This window comes from Carassius carassius, chromosome 26 (assembly GCF_963082965.1).
Source record: "Carassius carassius chromosome 26, fCarCar2.1, whole genome shotgun sequence".
NCBI classification, from domain to species: Eukaryota; Metazoa; Chordata; class Actinopteri; order Cypriniformes; family Cyprinidae; genus Carassius; species Carassius carassius.
Window position 1 is genome coordinate 12,871,205 of NC_081780.1, and position 19,745 is coordinate 12,890,949.

The window sequence follows — 19,745 nt, forward strand, 5'->3', positions numbered from 1 at the left end:
ATACAGCAGAAAACTCTTAGCTCATTTTCATTAACTTAAACCATCTCAAATCAACAGCTAATGCACCTAAAACACACACAGCGGGGTTTTCTCATCATATTCACAGCCAGGATGCATAACTTTGTGAGCTTTTAGGTCGGTACGAATCGGCTGTCATTTAAAAAGCCCTAAATGAGAAACAAAGGGCTGTTTGGCCACACGACCTGCTTGGCATCAAGGGCAAAGTACAGCAACACCACACACATTTGAAACACACTATGGGCCGATAAAAAAATAGTGAATACAGGTACCCACGGACAAATAGAGGGAGGTACTGTTCACTCGAAACAGCGGTCAGAAATGAAACCGATATTCTCGAGGCACAGAGGTGGAGACCACTGGGAAAAACAAGAGACTTTTGCATCAGGTCACAAGCTCATTTTTCCTTTTCTTTTCCAGTAATGGGCTACAGACCACAAACAAGGCTGGATTTTGACCCAACCCAGAGGGATCCCTTAAAAATCTCAGCAGGGCAAACCATAAAAGTCACATATGAACAGTTTGTAATACTGAAGAATTATCCGTGTAAATATGTCGAAAAACAAATAGGTTAAAAAAGGCATCACACCGGTAAAGGGCGAAACTTTGGTTGGCAGTGTTGTGATTGGATTATTTTTTAGTTTTAAAGACAGGATCTTTCTTCATAGCGAAGTGACGATGAAGTGTCAAGGTCTGCCCACCCTGTCGCTCATGTGGAGGGAGTCTGACCTCACGGGTCAAATGTCAAAGGTCGTTGCTCATTAATCATCTCCGACCTACTTTGACCTTAAAGGCTGTGAGTGATCGCGGCTTGGGTTTTGTACTTCCTGGGTCAGAGCCTCTCCCTCCATGTGCTGGGCTGTAGCGTGGGAGTCCAGATGAATGTTTAAATGTAAGTTTTTGGCATTGTAGAGGGGTGTGGCTTCTCTATGCTGAGGTCACGAGAGGCAGTGTCCTCGTCCAATCAGAAGCCAGAGCAGCGGCAGCTGGAGGATGACCATGGACTCGATAGATGGACTCAGACTTGACGCCCCACCGCAATCCTCATTCTGCTCCTATTGCAATGCCAACAAGAGAAAGCCATAAGTCCGCTGGGGAATTAATGGTGCGATCACATCTGGGGTACGATGAGAAGGAAACTTTGTGATAAAGGACAAAATTGGGGATCCAGAAATAAAAATTCCATTGATTTTCTCCATTGGCAATAGATAATATAGTTTATTATAGATAATATACTGTAGTTTATTCTAATATAGTTAACCAATATCTATATGTTATATATAGATTTATAGAGATTAATTAATTAATTATCAATATTATAATTAATGACTACATAATTTTTATTTACTGCATCGTTTTTTCCATTATTTCCTTTTTGCATAATTAAACAAAACAATATACTCGAAAGTTAAAAAGTTTGGGGTCAGTAAATTAGTATTTCTTTCTCTTTTTTTCATCAATAAAAAGTGATTGTAAAGACTTAGAATAAATAATAAATAATTTTGAGTAGATTCTGCTATTTTAAACTTTTTATTTATCAAAGAATCCTGAAAAAAGTATCACAAGATCCAAAAAAAAAAAGAAAAAAGATAAGCGGCACAACACCGATAATAAATAAGCTTATTAGATTCCTAAAGGATCATGTGACACTGAGTGATGACTGCTGAAAATTCAGCTTTGCACCACAAGAATAAATTATATAAAACAGTAAACCGTTATTTTAAATTGCAATAATATTTTACAATATTACTGTTTTTTTCTGTATTTTTGATTAAATAAATGCTGCCTTGATGAGCATAAGAAGAAAGTCCTTCAAAAAAATGTTTTAATAATACTGATCCCAAACTTTTGAATAGCAGTATATATATTTAGCATATTATATATGATTAATTACAGTAATTGTGACATTAGGTGAACACACCATACATCTACAAAATCCCACTACAATCAGTCTAGAAGTTTTTTTTTTTATAATATGAATAAATATGCTTATGGTGTTATTAATGTATTCACTAAAGCTGGTGAATTAGTCAGGCATGAGAGTTACATCAGCAGTTTAACAAGCTGTAAGAAGCAACAGCTAAATTAATTAGTTTGATTCATGCTAAATTAAATGCACAAGAGAAAGAGATATTTATCTAAATTAGACCGAAAAAAAAGGGAAAAAAAAAAGCTGAATGGAAGATGTAGATAAAAAGAACAGAACAGAAGTGTGCCGGCTGAAAGCCTTTTGCACAAACAAAATACATCTCCAAGCAAACTCAAATAAGATGACATATACAACACAAACGTGACACAGGTGTTTAGTGAATTTACTCCTAATTTGGCAGACAGGATATATCAATATGAATGAATAAATAAATAAAGAGAGAGAGAGAGAGAGAGAGAGAGAGAGAGAGATGGACTGACCCGAGACAGCACATGAACACTGGCAGCAGTAACATGAGCAGAGAGGAAAGCAGTGGAGAGCCTGCATTTCTCCTACACATGGCCTCATCCTAACATACATTATACAGCCAAATACACAGCACCAGAGAAAGAGAGAAAGAGAGAGGAAGAGTCATGCAGGAAAATGTTTGACAGTCAGAAGTTTAAGCAACACGCGAACAAGTGCTTAAGCCAAAAAGCATTAATACTGTAAGTAAAATAGAGAATCCAGAGCAGGAAGTAGGAAGTGTTTAGATAAAGATACACTACTTGGTCAAAAGTATGTGGACACTCCACTCATAAAGAGTCTGTGAACATTTCAATTCAAAATCATGAATAGGAAGTTCAGCTTGTTAAGTGGGGTTCATGTCAATTCTTTCACACTAAACTCTTTACGTCTTCAAATATGGGATTGTATAACTATATGCTTATCTGAAACACCCAACAAAGTTCATTTCAAAAAGGTGCCCACATTCTTTAGGCCATGAGATTAAAACATGTCAAACAAAGCCAATCAATGTCAATCACGAGTCTCAGTGTGGTAGGTCTCAGGTAATGACTGAAATGAGAGCAGCAAAGACCAGCCAAATTGGACATGATGCAGATTAAGTCATGCTGATTGCTAGTTTGGTCTCAATCTGTTGTAGGCTTTTGCAGGAAGGAGGTGTTTAAGTGACTTACACTTGTGTTGTTGTCAAAGCACTGGTCCGGACCTTTCCGATAGCGTGGGTTCAGGGCTATCTCACAGGGATCAGGACCTGGAGCTATGAGACCAAGTTCAGGATTCAAATCAGCACAATCTGAAATTAATTTTTTATTTATTAATAAGCCACCAATTCACTAAAACTTAGTTACACTTATAGTCCATCCTGGTTCATGCAGGTCTAGTGCTGGTGGTCTAGCTGTTCAGCAGCAAAACCTGTTTTTTTCTGGAGCTCCAAGGAAGTTTTGCTGGGTTATTTAGCAAAGTACCAAAAATACCAGCATAGCTAAATTTTATAAAACTTTGCAACCTATTTACAACGTATTTCCAAGGCAAATGGGACATTGGATAAACATGTTGGGTAATGACTTGAGAACCGGTCAACCATTTTTCCAGTTTCCTGACATCAGCAGTTCTAATGAACTGACTAAAATGAACTAAATGACAGCGAGAGAGAGATTCTACCAGAATGTGCTTTTCCTAGAAATTGTGAGACGCAATGCATTCATTGGAAAAAACTACTTGTAGTTATTTCTGAACTTCCTTCTCATGCTGATGCTGACCTGATGAGTAATCATCATTGTGTGTCTCAACACAAATCAGTAGGTTTGTTTGTACATGAATGAAGGATACAAGGCTTTTCTTCCTGGGAGAAAAATCTTTCATCAGCCTGGCAACACGGTTCTTTTGTGTCGGCAACAATAAGCACCAGATTTGTCTTTGGCAGCTTTTCAGCTATGAACTGCCTGAAAACAAAAACACAAAAATATGCACAAACAAACAGGCACAATTCATCTGTGTCAAAAAGGTCACCTTGAACATAAATAACTGGGTGACAAGTGATTAAAAGGCTATATAATGACATAAAATGTTATATATAAGTATATAAATAAATAGCAAACCGTATAATCATACAATCATAATAATCAATATTAGTTATTTTTTCCCCAAATACAGATAACTGGAAAACGTATGTAAAGCTCAGGAGCAATGAATATGTTTTTTGCTGCATCACATTTAATTGACAAAAAAAATATATATATATAAAATAATTTTCATTCCATGATTAAGCTCCATAAAATCTCACCTGGAGCAGTTCTGACAATCAATAGTCCCCTTAAAAGATGTCTCATTGTTCTCAAAGAAATACAGTTTCTGCTCTTTAATGCAACTCTCTTTAGATGGCATCTCAGACAGGTCATCGTCTAGGTCCGCTGTGAACAAAACACCATTGATATTCAGATGCCATGAGCTGCAACACTTTAAATGATTATTTGAATTACTGTGATTTAGTGCCTAAATAACACCCACTCAACTTCCAATTGAGTCAATTACAAAAAAAAAATCTAATTAAATTTAACAGAATACAGTCCAAATTTACACCACACCTCCATCAACAATAACTGTCACAGTCTGTACGTACAGGAATTCAACATTAGCGGTCATTAGCACTGAAGTGTTGGCAGTGCACCAGAAAACAACAACAAGAAAAACAGCCGTCTGCCAAATTGCAGTAGCTTGATCAGTGTTTCATAGCAATGAATTACTAATGTCTAGATCTTACCTGCCTCAAGGAAGTTAGGAAATGTGATGCTGACAAACAACTGCTGCAATATTGTCCTGGAGAAATCAAAAGAAATACTGATTTAGCTAAGAACAATGTTTTTGTCCATATGCTGCAATGAAAGTCATTGGGTTCCAAAACTCCTGCTTTCTTGTAAAATATACATTGAGGCCCTTTAAAAAAATATATATATATATCTCCTCTTGTTTTCAACAGAAGAAAGGTTTGAAACATGAAGGCTAGTTGATAATCAGTGGATTTTTGGCTTTTTTTTTTTTTTACTGAAAAAGTGAAATCGCTCACCAGGCTGCTGCAGAAGCCCACCAACCAATGTTCAGGATGTCAGCTATGGTGGGCTAAAAGGGACAAACAACATGTTTTTAATCTACACAAGATTTCTGTAAGCACAAAGGGCATCTAAAATGTCCTTGTGATGTATCATCCCCATTAAAATATATCAGCATAAACACTAAGATGTTGGCATCTTAAACTCTTATTCTCTCAGACATTCTTCTCAAACTTTGCAAGTTGCATATCCTGAGCTGAGAAGCACCAAAACATCCTGTTTTTTATTGGAAGGGGGCCCTATTATGACCCTGCCAGACAGAAAGGACCTGGTGCCAAACAATAAGGGAGATATTAGACAAAAGCTCAGCAGATGCAAGCATAAATCCACAAACAAGGCCAAACGAATGAGCTCAGGGGACCATTAGCTGCCGCACACACTGCTCTGATTAGCATGAGAGAGGAAGTGTCTCTGTGTGATGATTCACGCTTGACTCTGTGTATTGTGAGAGATTTAGTCAGCATGTAACACAAGGGCGTAATCATTCAAGTCACAGAGTATCGTGAGGCTAACTTATCAGTGTGACATGGAACAAAAATATGTTCACTAATTGCATGACTAAGCTTTATAGTCCAGGGAAAATGTGCTATGCAAGCAAATCTTTATTTACATGTGCTAAAACATGCAAACCACTACTGGATAGGATTTTATTGTGAGTGAACATATTATAAACTGACTTTATTTTTTTGTCTTAAGAAACTGAAATGAATTCAAAGAAAATGAAACTCACCACATAGACTGATCTGAGACCAGCGGCGGCTTTAGTTTCTTTGGTGGGATTACAGAGGGCCTGGTAGTCGTAGGTTATGTTGACGGAGAACAGGGATTCGTTTATCAGATTCCTCATTAGGCTGGGGTCAATCATACCGAAAAACTGTCCGATCTGAAAACACCGCCATTCACAAACACACACAATTACTAATAGACTTCTGTTGTTATTATATAGGGATGATTATAATTACTACAGACTAAAAAAAAAATCATATCACACTATTTCAGCAACGTTTCAAAAAAATCGCACGGATCAAAGTTACGTTTCAAATCAAGAAGCCTTCCATCGGTCAATATGACGAACTTGTTAAATCCTGTTTTGCGAAATCTATGGGGAAATCTGTTTTCCCATTATGTAAAAAATAAATAAATAAAATCTGATTTCACCCACAAAACTTTGCTGGTATCTCCAAAGGAACATCCAAAGGATTTGAACAGACTTACTTCTGGGGATAATTTAATGCCTCAAAAGAATAACCTTCATGAACCTGCATTTTAGAAAGCAACAGGCACAGACAGTAAAGATGCACCACTTAATAATAAAGTATACAAAATCTATTTTTGTTTTCAATTAAAATAATTTAAACCCGCAAATAAATGTTTGTTTATTTGCCATTTGGTCTGCAGATGTCCTGAGATGAGCTACAAACAGTATAAAGAATCACGCTCTGAATACACACATCTGCTTCTGATGAATGACAAAGTGTGCCTTCTTTTTTGGTTAAGCAAAGGTAAAATAAAATAAAATAAAATATTTCATATTTGCCACACTGATTCTAATAAACTAATAAACAGCCAATATGTTAATAATAGTCCTGCCAATACTAGTAAGAATTGATCCTTATACTAAAGTGTTACCAAAAACCCTTAAGTGTGTTAAATCAGAAATGTGTTGAGTTAAATAGTGAATAATTATGCACAGCTTTCTGCTGAACTCTGTCAGATTCCATGTGGCCATTCTTATTCCAAATTCCACAACATTGGCCGAGTTTGTCACTCAGGGTATGAGGATGTCTGTCCGTACTAATCTGTAGAATAAATTCATGCTGTGAACTACATGCTGTGTTTAAAGAGTGTGGAGCCCACCGTGCTCAGGGGAGCCAATAGGATCTGTAGTAATCTTATTTGGACAGCCTACTGCATTACCATAATTTAAACCAAAGAAAGAGCTGTCTGTGAGCCCAGAAAATCTCTGAGGTGTGATACCGACCGCAAGTGTGTGTGTGCTTTTTAAAAAAAATGCCCCTGTTCTGGTTACTGTTATGAACACACACAGCTAAACTTCCAGCTTTGTATTGCACGTAAGAATGTAAAAGTATGTGCATCCGAGACCATAAGTCAGTCCAAAGGCGATATAAATCCTAGAGCGTACAGAACGGCCGCCGCTCCCTGTGCAATAACAGCTGTAATGAATGTGCGGTCTGCCCGGCGGTCCTAGCCGACCCCTGGAGAGTCTGCCCACACAGAGGGGAGGAGACGGGGTTTAGGGCACAGTCGGTCCCCTCGGCTTCAGTCCTGCTGCCAAACACTCCGGCCGTGATTTATCCTGCACACACTCCACTCTGATTGGTTTCCTTTGCTGAGCCTAACTTTAAACAGTTACTCTACTGCTGTTGCCAGCGGGGTGCAGGTGGGGTTGGGTGGGCGCTCTCCGGGGGTCAAAGAAGGGGGATGTGGAATGGAAGCAAAATGGTGATTTGGTATGAAGAGAGGCACACCTTATTGATATAATCATCCTTATTGGTCATGACAAGGAATCCTCCATCATCCAGAAGAAAGCAGTCCAGATTCTTTAGGAGAAAAAGATAAATACAGTCTTAGTGTAATTTAAGCTAAGCTTATTTTTTTTTAAAGAAATTAATAATTTTATCAACCGCGACACATTAAACTGGTCGAAAGTGACAGTAAAGACACAAAGACAGTTACAAAATATTTCTATTTTTAAATAAATGCTGTTTTCCATTCATCAAAGAATCCGGAAAAAGCTTTTATGGTTTCCAAAAAAAGAATAAAAAGCAGCACAACCATTTTTAAAGGGGAAAATAATAAGAAATGTTTCTTGAGAAAATATACTAAAATAGAAAACTGTTACTTTGAATTGTCTTTTTCACTGTTTTACTGCATTTTTGCTCAAATAAATAGCTACTTGATGGGCAAAAAAATCTTACTACCTCCAAAATTTTAAACAGTAGTTTATGTAATATAGATGATAATCTCTTTAGATCTAACACAAGTAGTTGCATAAATATAATCTTACGCTATCGTCCCTCCTGCAGCCACATATTTCACCAACACACTGTGCAGGAAGAGTAAACATAGATTCATATTAGAGTTTCAGAAAAAAATATCAAAACTGTGTTATCAGGCAATATTAAGGTTTTTCTTTATTTATTGGTATCAGTGGACATTGGACATACTAACTCATATTGGATATGCAATTGTGCATGCTCGTTTTTTACATTTAGATCACCTTTGACAACATCTAATGCTCACTTGAAATGAATCTGCACTACACTTCAAATGAATACAGGAGGTTCATTTCTTGCACTCACTTTGGGCGTGATCGTAGCGTTGATGAAGCTTTCCATCCAAGTCTGTTTATCCAGTTTTACACCAACCACTGAAACCAAAATGAGTTTAGTTTGAAATTTTCCATCAGTTCACAATCACACAATCAAAAATTCTGAAAAAGCTTTCTGAACTGGCCACTTCTAGTGTCAATAATTTGAAAAATACTCTTCGATTACTTGACCAGGCTGTTATATTGGTGTATCAAAACATGCTCTCTTCTATTTTTCTATCTACAGTATATTCCCATATCAGAACTATAACGTCCGACTCTTACCTGCTGGCTTCAGCAGGAATTCATCAACTCTCAGGTCCATCGCTCTGCTCACTAAAATAGAATCTGAAAAAAGGGGACAGAAAATATCCATTAATCCAAAAGGAAAAAAGGGATTTTGCTGTATAATAATCACCAACACATACTTACCATTGACTGCATATGGTGATGATGTAAATACATAAATGTTGTTGTCCAGACTTCTCTTGTAGAAACTGGACTTGTATGTTTCTGCCTGCTCAGTCCATTCTAAACCAGCACTGCAGGACACACACAGAGTGATGGATTTAGTCTAAATCCCACAGGCCTGCCTGGTATTCCCTCTCTCAAGCTTTAAAATATAATAGTACCTCGCAGGATAGATTCTAGTGACTCCGCCGTCTGTCAACACAAACTTAGCCCTGATTCTTTCATTCCTGAAAACCACAAACTAGACTGAAAATAGTGCTGTATGAAATAGATGAAGTTCACTGAAAACTTCTATCATACTTTTTCTTTTATGCTGCTTACGTGATTTTCTTTTTTCTGTGGAACACAAAAGGAGATGCTTAGCAGAATGTTCATGCTGCTCTTTTCCATACAACAAACGTATACAGTGGCCAAACTCCTAAAAGGACAATAAAGCACCATAAAAGACTATTTTGATGATGCTCTTTTTGGAATTTGACAGCATATGCTTTCATTGTATGAAAAAGCAGCATGAACATAGTTCAAAACATCTCCTTTTGTGTTCCACCAAAGAAAGATGTTCATACAGGTTTGGATCAATATGATGAGAGTAAAGTTGAAGTTAAATTCACTTGGCCTTGTGTATTTTGCATGTATAATTCAGTGCAACTCACTGCCCCTGTTTGTTCCAGTGTTTGGCCAGTTCAGCGGTGATGCCAGCGTCCAGCAGCAGTCTGTTTATTAACTCCATATTACCTGAGGAAGCATACAAAAAAAATGGCTTCTATCAACATCTCGCCATACTTTTACTATCGTTTTAACATGAGAAGTATCCAAATGACTCTCGCGCTACAGGAGCAAATTCTAATGGAAGATCAATAGGCTCAGAAGAAAGCTTTACGTCATTATAAGCTTCACCTTTGACTTGATAAATGCATAAACACCTGTTGGTCATGAGTTAGATCAGGCTCCACATTCTGACCTTTGAGGCAACTGATGCCAAAGTCATAAAGAAGTAGAACTTCACAAAAAAGAGAGCGAGACAGCGACTCAAAAAAACGAGGCAGCGAGACACGTCAGGAGAGTAACACGCAGATTAATTTTCCGAGACGTGGAACATGATTTTATTCTTGGGCTGTATGAAACAGCAGTAAGTGTTCAAAGGTTTTGAGTTTTTTTTTTTTTTTTTTGTGCGGGCACGTTCAGAACGTTAGAGTGTTTTATAACATCGCACTGCAGTTCATTACCGCAAAGCCTTTACAACAAAACACACACACTTCAGAAAGAGCAGCTGGTGTACAACTTTATTCCGCCCCCCTCTGCACGCTGCATGCTTTTCATTAGGACCTGATTGAGAGCAGCGCAAGAACACAATTCAACTGATCTGCCTGTGTGGAAATCGTGGACTTAAAATACCAGGCCTCTGTGACAAATAGCCACAGAAATGAGCGTTTACAGTGCTATGTTTTGCAGGTTACAAAATTTTATTGTCTATGTTCACGAGGAAGTTTTCTTCTTGAGTGAAAAAACAGAATGAGTCGAAATGATTGTCTGTTGGTTAATGTGAGAGAAGTTTTGTTGTTGAATGTCTGTAGGATATGTGAAATTGAGACAAAAAATGAGAAAATAAAATAAAATAATCTATTTTTAATTAAATTAAATTATCTATTTTTATCAAAAATAAATAATTTAATTTGATTTAATTTAATTTAATTTAATTTAATTTAATTTAATTTAATTTAATTTAATTTAATTTAATTTAATTTAATTTAATTTAATTTAATTTAATTTAATTTAATTTAATTTAATTTAATTTAATTTAATTTAATTTAATTTAATTTAATTTACTGGACCCTACCAATGTATTGTCACACATCGTCCTTCTCTCTCAATTTCCCTTTGACATGTCCTGCTTTTCCTCTTTCACACTGGGTAATTGGTGCATAATTCAAGGGGTGGGCTCAAAGGTATAAAGTACCAAGTGATTACCGCAACACCAACTGATCCTGATGAGATCAAAGAGGCCTGCAGAGAGGAAGGTGAGGGGAAGGGGGGGTGTCTGTGTGTGTGGTTAAAGGGAGGAGGTTTACTTAGTATTAACACGGTCAACCAGAAAACAATAAATATAATTAGATTCAAACTGATATACACAAACCCTAATATAATCAAGAAAAGGTGCAAGAGAACTGCTTTTGATGTGGATGAGGATTTTATTTTTAATACAGCAGAAGTAGTGTGATTATAAATAGAAGCTTTGCCTGTGCAAGAACTCAAAATTATTTCAAGGGATTTTTTATTATTATTATTATTTTTTAATCAAATATTCTCGGCTATGAACTTTATTTAATTCAGTATTATGACTGAATTAAAACATGGATTTTCTTTCTTTGCCTGAAAAAAATATTAAAATATGTAATGGCATTGTTTAGTAATATAATACAGCACTATTTATAACACTGTTAAAAACTGTTTAAAAATAATACAAAATACATTCCAATGTGAAATAACAATACTTTGTATAAAGCTGTTTAACAATAATGTAGTTAAAGCTGGAATTAAATTATTTAGTCATATGATGTAGTAATATTTCAAATACTGTATTAAAATACAGTTTTTTATCTATGATAAAAACGTTTTATTTAACAAATATTTAGTGGCAGTAATATTTATAATATGTAAATTAAAAAGAAATTGTGAAATGTCAAATGATTTAATTTAGTAATATAATGCATCAATGTTAATAACACTGTAATAAAAACCATTTAAAAATGTAGACAATAGTGAATTGTGTAATGACATCATTTAGTGCTATAATTTAGCAATGTTTATGATACTGTATTAAAACTTATAAAAATGTTTTCAAATGTGTAATTGCAATATCTAGTACTAATATTCATAATACTATGTTAAAAACACTTAAAATTCTTCAACTTCATTAAAAACGTGTAATGGTATCATTTAACAATATATTATATATATTTTTATAATACTATTTTAAAGTACGGCAACTGTAAATCTTTGAATATACATATATATATATATATATATATATATATATATATATATATATATATATATATATATATATATATATATATATATATATATATATACATACAGTACAGACCAAAAGTTTGGACACACCTTCTCATTCAAAGAGTTTTCTTTATTTTCATGACTATGAAAATTGTAGATTCACACTGAAGGCATCAAAACTATGAATTAACACATGTGGAATTATATACATAACAAAAAAGTGTGAAACAACTGAAAATATGTCATGTTCTAGGTTCTTCAAAGTAGCCACCTTTTGCTTTGATTACTACTTTGCACACTCTTGGCATTCTCTTGATGAGCTTCAAGAGGTAGTCACCTGAAATGGTCTTCCAACAGTCTTGAAGGAGTTCCCCGAGAGATGCTTAGCACTTGTTGGCCCTTTTGCCTTCTGTCTGCGGTCCAGCTCACCCCTAAACCATCTCGATTGGGTTCAGGTCCGGTGACTGTGGAGGCCAGGTCATCTGGCGCAGCACCCCATCACTCTCCTTCTTGGTCAAATAGCCCTTGATGCCTTCAGTGTGACTCTACAATTTTCATAGTCATGAAAATAAAGAAAACTCTTTGAATGAGAAGGTGTGTCCAAACTTTTGGTCTGTACTGTATATTTTTGGTCTGTACTGTATATATATACAGTATATATATATATATATATATATATATATATATATATATATATATATATATATATGTATATATATATATATATATATATATATATGTATATATATATATATATATATATATACAGTATATATATATATATACAGTATATATATATATATATATATATATATATATATATATATATATATATATATACAGTATATATATATATAAATTTTTGCTAAAAGTAGCGTCTACTTTTAAGTAACATTTTAATCAAGATTATGTCCTCACAAACTGCTCACTACCCCCGGAGCAGCCATGGAAATTAACTCTGAACCTTAAAACTAGTGTTATTATCTCTGACCTCTGGATTTGAACCAGCAGCCCAGAAAGCTCCAGAAGATACTCACACGGCGAGTTGTTGGGGGTATGTATGTCAATGTACTCAATGAAGTCTGTGAGGAACTGTGTGTGGTTGTCACTCTGAGCTTTCAGGTCTGTGCAGTAAACTCTAAAACATGGAAAAGGAACATTTCTCAGAATCATTTACTGAAAAAGAAAAAAAATAAATAAGCAAGATCGGAACAACATGAAGGTGAGTTAATGATCACACTATTTTTGGGTGAACTATGCCTTTAAGAAACTGACCTGGGTGCTATTAAAGTATATCCATACTCTTCAAAGTTGTCCACATGCAGGCTTTCAAAAACTGAAAGAAAATATGAAAATATCAGAAATCAGCAAGATCGAAGAACATCTCAAATAAGTTCTGTCATTACAGAGCGTAAAAATAATACAATACAGATATATACAGGATAAAAACAGAACCTACAGGCTTACAGGTACATTCAAAATGACCTGAAAGTGAAACACAACTCTACAGAAAGCAGACTGCTGCACAACAGCTTGTGAAAATATGTCTCTGAGCTTCTGTCTAGTAATGCGGTTATACGCTGTGACACCCTGCTGTTTAGGCACACGACCTCACATACGGGTGGCCCAGACAGAGGAAGTTCAAAATGAGAAATGTGATCTATTATCTCAAAATACAATAACAATAATAATTAAATTAGGAAAAATTCTGAGCAAAGTTGAGATGAAGAAATATGAAAGATTCTGTACAATGTGTTCTTAAATAAATAAATGACTCTTTCAGATTCATCCCATTCTCCCACATACTCTCTGCTACATATTTATGGATGTGGGTTGGTTTGTGAGTATGTTTGTTCTTTCAGAAACCAGATGACAGACTTAAACATGTGAGAGGTCAGACGTTACATCCAGGTTCAAACATGAAGGAAAAGACAAAAGGAGAGAAAAACAGTACTTGCCAGTTTCTTCTGAAGGGTCAAATGCCGCAAAGAGGGAAAGGAGGGGAGCAATTTACAGAGGAAAGGAGGCAAAGAGAGGCAGAGAAACAGGGTAAAACCACAGGGGTAAAAGGTCACCAATATTTTATTCACAGAACAAGCCTTGAATAAAAATATTGCATTCTCATCTAAGGTTGTAAATTGAAAGACAAGCAACATTAATAAATTATGCAGTCACATGAGCCAAAAAAAGATGACAGAAGAAGAGAAAAAAGATGAATGCAGAAAATAATTATAAATGAATTTCTTCAAAATTAACATCACTTGTTTTTACATTTTGTTAATGCAATGACATCCAGATATTTTTAAATGTAGCCAAACTGTCCAAACGCATTTTAAGGCCACAGCGTTTTCACTTGATTTACTTTAAACTCAATCTCTGTGATGGTGTCAGGTTGAAAAAAGGCAAAAAAGTGGTAAAATATGATTTTAAAGGATGTAAAATATAGTTTAGCAGAAGAACAAGCCAAGATCTGGTGGCAGATGAGCGATTAGTAACATTAGACGCCTTGAAGTAACACTGTCCCGTTAAAGTTAAAAAGGGGCACACACATACCACATCCGCACCTGGACATGAACACGTGGACCCAACACACACACAGAGGACATGCCTTCTAAAGAGCGAGGCCTGTATTTTGTTAAACTGCCCCTTTATGAGGCTTTGAAAACATCCAGATGATTCAGAGAGCGAAGGGGCAGAGATAAAAGCACAAAGAGTCACACTCATGTCCTCTGGGTTTTCCAAACCTCAAGGAAAACATCTACTAAACATGATGCCCTCACACATACACACACATTCAGACTCGGTCCCGGTCAGTAAATGTGATTGTCACACTTCATGACACTCATATCGTTGACAAACACACTGAAGTTGCAAAGAGATAACACATCTAAACTTATTTACTCAGCAGGGAAACATTTGCACATGCAAAGCAATAGAAGAGTGAACAAATGTGTTTTTGTGCATTCTTTTTTTTTATGGTGGCTGCGATTTAGATACTGTAAGTGCAGAGCAGGTGCTAGTAGTAGAGATAGGCCGATAAGAAAATCTAGTTTAAAACATGTGCTAAGTTCTTAGAAACGTCCCTTTGTAGAAATGTTGGTTTCATGTGGTTTTGAAAAACTAGAGTATACCAGTTTTTTAACAGTTTAAAGTTTAAATTTAATGAAATTTAATGAAAATTAATTTAGTTTTAAACTTAGTTTTATAAGTTGCACCACATGACATTTTACTTGAATTCAAATAAATATCATTATTTTACAAGTTGCGCCACATGACATTTTACTTAAACTCAGATAAATATAATTGTTTATAAGTTGCACCACATGATATTTTACTCAAACTCACATAAATATTTTTTTATAAGTTGCACCACATGACATTTTACTTGGTCTCACCCTGCCAAGTAAAAAAAAAACAAACTTACAATTATCAAATATTTTAAGAAATGTACTGGGTTTAACACACTGTCATGAGGGTCTTCAAAGGTTATAATATCATTTCCGAATTATGATCTCCAATTATTAAACAAACATTTTTCATAATATTTAAGCAAAATTGCTCCAATGGTTTATTTCTAAGAAATAACAGTAACAGTAAAGAAAAACTCAATTTCAAATGCTTTTCTTTTTAAGAATGTATTTCTATATATTATAGTATCAGAAAATGTGTAATACTTTGACATTCTTGACTTATTACCCCATAAACATTAAAAATTTATTTTCATTCAGAAAAAAATATATATTTTATTATATTTTGTTGAAGTTTGTTGCATTTTTATGTATTTTTGAATAAATTAATAGATCTTAAAATGATAGATTATTGTAACATTAGAAAAAAAACATTGAAGTTCATATTGCCAATAAAATGGTTTAAATTAAGTATTTACTGACAATAAGCAGCTCAGTAAATCTGAATGATAATTCCATCTGAGCCAGGATATCACAAAACAACAACATCGGCCGATCTCTAGTAAGTATCACTATGAAGGAAATACAGAAGGAAAATACTTGCCGGAATTTTCAGAGACATTCCAAGCTATAGACAGACAGGGAAAAGAGAAAAGGGAGAGAGATGGAGAGAAAAACAGAGAGAGAATGAAAAGGTTTTGGGGAAAGCAAGATATAGGAAAGAACATGAGGGATTTCACAATATTTTATTCAATCCTAGAAGCTTTGAATAAGAATATTGTACAGGAACTGTGAGGGCTCTCCTGGAGGGAGGGGCATCTGAGATTCCCTTTCCTCTCCCAAAAGCCACATGAGAGAGGACGAGAGGGTAAACATGGGCACAGAGATGCATCTGGAAGAAAAACCTGGGCTAATATGCACAAGGTGAAAGCCTTTTGCTGTTAAAGGAGTCGTCGCCCCGTCTGGAGCATGCTCGTAGAGACAAACCACAACTGAGGAACCACGCTGTTACATTTCCAGATGAGGTGAGGGTGTCAAAAAGAGATGTGAAATGGACAGGGGCTGTGTGGGATTCTCTGGATGAAAACCAGGAGCTTCTTGCCTCTGAGGACAAGAGACTATAATTCCAAGCTCTTTGATAAAGGTGTGAGAATGTGAGTTGTACTTACATTTGGCCTGAGTGATGATGTCTACTATATTGGCTTTGATGTAGCTGACACTGTAATCAGGTAGAACTAAAGCGAGACTACAGAGAGAAGACACAAGGAATAAATGAGGATGAAAGCCAGTAGACTTCCTGACATTATTAGAACTGAGAAATAAACGTCCTGTGAAATTTAAATTGGAGTTTTGTTGCTTTTTGTTCATGTAGGCTGCAATTTATAGATTCCAACACAAATTGCTAAGAGATCTTAAACTCAAACATAAATGACTCTATTTTGCTTCACTGTGTCTTTTACGGGAAAAGTATAATGTCAAATTTCTGCTCAACATGACTTTCTCGCGGCAGTATATATATATATATATATATATATATATATATATATATATAAACATTCATATGCCTGTACCCCACAGAACCAAACACACCTTCACAAACAAAAAACAAAACAAGACGAAAACAAAGCAAATCAAGGCAAAGATTGTAACAAACAAACAAATAAAAACAAGACAAAATCAAATCAAAGTAAAATAAAATAAAAATAGTAAAAAGACAACAAAACAAGGCATAAAAAAAAAACTAAATATTTCTCAGACCTGTAGTCTGTTTTATTGACTGGAGCCCACGTGTAGGTTCTGATGCCTCTGTCTATGTAATGCTGCAATAAGAATAAAATGACACTTAATGAACTATTGATCTGTGTTTTACTAGTATTGTATAGCCCAGTGGTTCTCAACTGGTGGCTTGCGACAACTTTACTGTACAATTTTAGTGCAATTTCATCGGTGATTTGTTCACTTCCTGGTTTCCAATCTTTGCTTAAATTGTGATGTCTTAAAAATTATTTATTTTAGAATGAGCCAAATAGATGGTCCACCTTTATTTAATTTATTTTTATTTTTAAGGATGTGTGGCTAATCCAACTCTGCACCATTTTAGTGCATTCATAAGAAACATCTGATATATTAATATGGCTTAATAAGATAAACGTGGTTCCTACCAACCAGAATGTGTTTTGTGCAGTTACATTTTACCAGAGATATTTAGGAACTAATAATAAAATTCAATGAATACATTTTAACATTTAAAGGCCATTTTTGTTTGCATTTGTACAATGTTTTAAAAACATTAAACTATTTTTATGTTGTTTCCATTCGACCTCTTATCATAAAAAAATTGTGTTTTAAGCAAAACCAGCTGAGAAGCACTTCCTGTTTAAATCATGCATGATTACCTTATCTTGAGACTTCATAAGTGTTTGGAATCTCTTTTGATCCCTCTGACCGTCTATCATACTTCTTCTGATCTACAGACAGACAGAAGTCAGACAGACAGACAGGTGTGTCACTGATGTATCATTGCTGTAAATACTGTACATTACTGGATCTTCAAAAGCAGACACAGAGTTTTGCTTTCAGTTAAAGGAAGATAATTACTACTGTAATCTAATATCCCCTTAGATAACTCTCAAGTAAGAAAATGAGTAATATGGGTTGTGAAGTGAGAAAATTATATTTTTATACCCAGCATATTGTTATGAAATCACACAGGACTAAAAATCAACTTTGCTGTTATTGCTGCTTTAATAATCACCTTGTTATGACTTAAACATCTATACAAAAGAGCACAAGTAATGTTACAAAATCAAATCACACCAGCCTGTATTGATTTTAACACAGGAAAGCTTGACTCTGAAAGCTGATTTTTCTTTTTTTTTTACTTAATGGGATATTAGATTATTTGGAAAAAGGGATTTTTTCTATTAAATGAAAGTCAGCAGGGTCCAGCGTTGACCCCATTTACTTTCATTGTACTGACAAATTAGATTTCGGCATAAGAAAAACATATAAAGTTTGCTCTCACCTCCACCTTCACTTCATCCTCTAATTCTGCATCTAAGAAGTCCAATGTCACGGGTTCTTGAGACTTGAGATCCTGCAGGCAAACAACAACAACTTTCAAAATAATCCCATAAATCAATACTGCACAGCATATTTGTGTGCAGAAATATTTACCAATGAGTCACTTTTTCCTTGAAGAAGTGCACAATGAGGAACTGTTTCTCAGCATATCTGCTTTGTTCCACACAAAGTGCTCACTAATCCCACGGATCACTGACTAAACATTTACTAATTGTCATGCATGTGTTTTGAATAAATGCTCTCTTTGCCGTTTCATCTGTGAACTAAACAGAACGATTGTGTTTGGATTGCACAAATGATATTTATTACAAAGGACAGAGGACCTCTGCACATGTGGGTGGCCAGAGTTATTTCATCATAACCTGTAGTGAAGGTTCTTCAGCCGTGCATAACTAATCATACACATGGTTATAGGCAGCTACTTTTAACAACAGAGAGAAAGAAACATACAGCGATGGCATGAGTGAGAGTCATACCTTTGGCTGAAGGTTGGGATGAAGCAGCACGTAGCCGTTGGGGTCGATGGCGAAGTAATATCCATTTGGTCCGAGCTTTATGGAACGAAAGACAAGGGTTTTGATTATTATTCTGTAACATCTGATAGGGTGCTTTTGCTACTGTCCCTTTAAGACTGGTACATGCAAATGAGGTTTGTTATTATTGGCTAACCGTTTTGCATGTGAAATGTTTAGAAACACTCCCACCAGGCTGGCACAAGTAGTTCATCATAAGTTTAAGCTTAGATGATTCATTTTTGCTGCTTAGTATGCACAGACAGAAGACAAAAAAAAAAAAACATTCTTGAGAAATATTGTTGCCTAGTTAAAGTAAAATTATATAAAAAAGATTAGTATAGCTACCGCGGCAGCCCTCCAGTTAAAAACCCTCCTCATGTGAAGACCGAAGAGTGTAAAGACCATCGACTCTACCGTGCGACTCCACCGGGCAGGGAATATAAGTATTGTTTTGATTAATCTTTTTCCTTGTTGTTACATTTCTGTTTCAGTTGTTTTTTTTTTTTGTTTATTACCAAATCTCTGTGTTTCCAGATCCCTACTATCACTACCACTCGCAAACCACACATCACACAATGTAGACAGCGCAATCTTAACAACCTGCACACTTTGCCTATATCTGCTAATACACTACTTTCTTTTTCTATTGGTCTCTGGAATTGCCAGTCTGCTGTAAACAAAGCCGATTTCATTACTTCTATTATTAGTCATTCAAAGCTTAAGCTCATGGCCCTAACAGAGACCTGGATCAAACCAGAGGACACTGCTACACCTGCAGCACTCTCCAATAATTTCTCATTTTCCCCCTTCCCCTGTTTGACTGGAAGAGGTGGAGGTACTGGTCTGCTCATCTCTAATGATTGG

The 19,745-nt window shown here is 35.4% G+C and overlaps 1 protein-coding gene across 5 annotated transcripts in view; it reads right to left on the reverse strand.

The window, feature by feature from the left end:
* Positions 1-247: 247 nt before the first annotated feature.
* The window catches only part of LOC132105831 (voltage-dependent calcium channel subunit alpha-2/delta-1-like), an 85,256-nt gene continuing 65,758 nt past the window's right edge, over positions 248-19,745 (reverse strand). Inside the window, exons 18-39 of one of the 5 annotated variants that reach the window (XM_059511262.1) lie at positions 18,843-18,917; positions 18,308-18,379; positions 17,679-17,750; positions 17,041-17,102; positions 16,452-16,528; positions 13,151-13,211; positions 12,913-13,013; positions 9,514-9,595; positions 9,022-9,087; positions 8,822-8,931; positions 8,675-8,737; positions 8,382-8,449; positions 8,087-8,125; positions 7,548-7,619; positions 5,789-5,941; positions 5,016-5,068; positions 4,713-4,768; positions 4,236-4,362; positions 3,782-3,894; positions 3,127-3,209; positions 2,428-2,516; positions 248-1,073 (exon numbers count right to left, since the gene is read on the reverse strand). In XM_059511262.1, the coding sequence (XP_059367245.1) occupies positions 1,037-1,073; positions 2,428-2,516; positions 3,127-3,209; positions 3,782-3,894; positions 4,236-4,362; positions 4,713-4,768; positions 5,016-5,068; positions 5,789-5,941; positions 7,548-7,619; positions 8,087-8,125; positions 8,382-8,449; positions 8,675-8,737; positions 8,822-8,931; positions 9,022-9,087; positions 9,514-9,595; positions 12,913-13,013; positions 13,151-13,211; positions 16,452-16,528; positions 17,041-17,102; positions 17,679-17,750; positions 18,308-18,379; positions 18,843-18,917 (1,731 nt within the window). In that variant the 3' untranslated portion in view covers positions 248-1,036. Of the gene's footprint in view, positions 1,074-2,427; positions 2,517-3,126; positions 3,210-3,781; positions 3,895-4,235; positions 4,363-4,712; positions 4,769-5,015; positions 5,069-5,788; positions 5,942-7,547; positions 7,620-8,086; positions 8,126-8,381; positions 8,450-8,674; positions 8,932-9,021; positions 9,088-9,513; positions 9,596-12,912; positions 13,014-13,150; positions 13,212-16,451; positions 16,529-17,040; positions 17,103-17,678; positions 17,751-18,307; positions 18,380-18,842; positions 18,918-19,745 lie in introns of all 5 variants that reach the window. The other 4 variants (XM_059511264.1, XM_059511263.1, XM_059511260.1 and 1 more) reach the window with 4 other exon arrangements.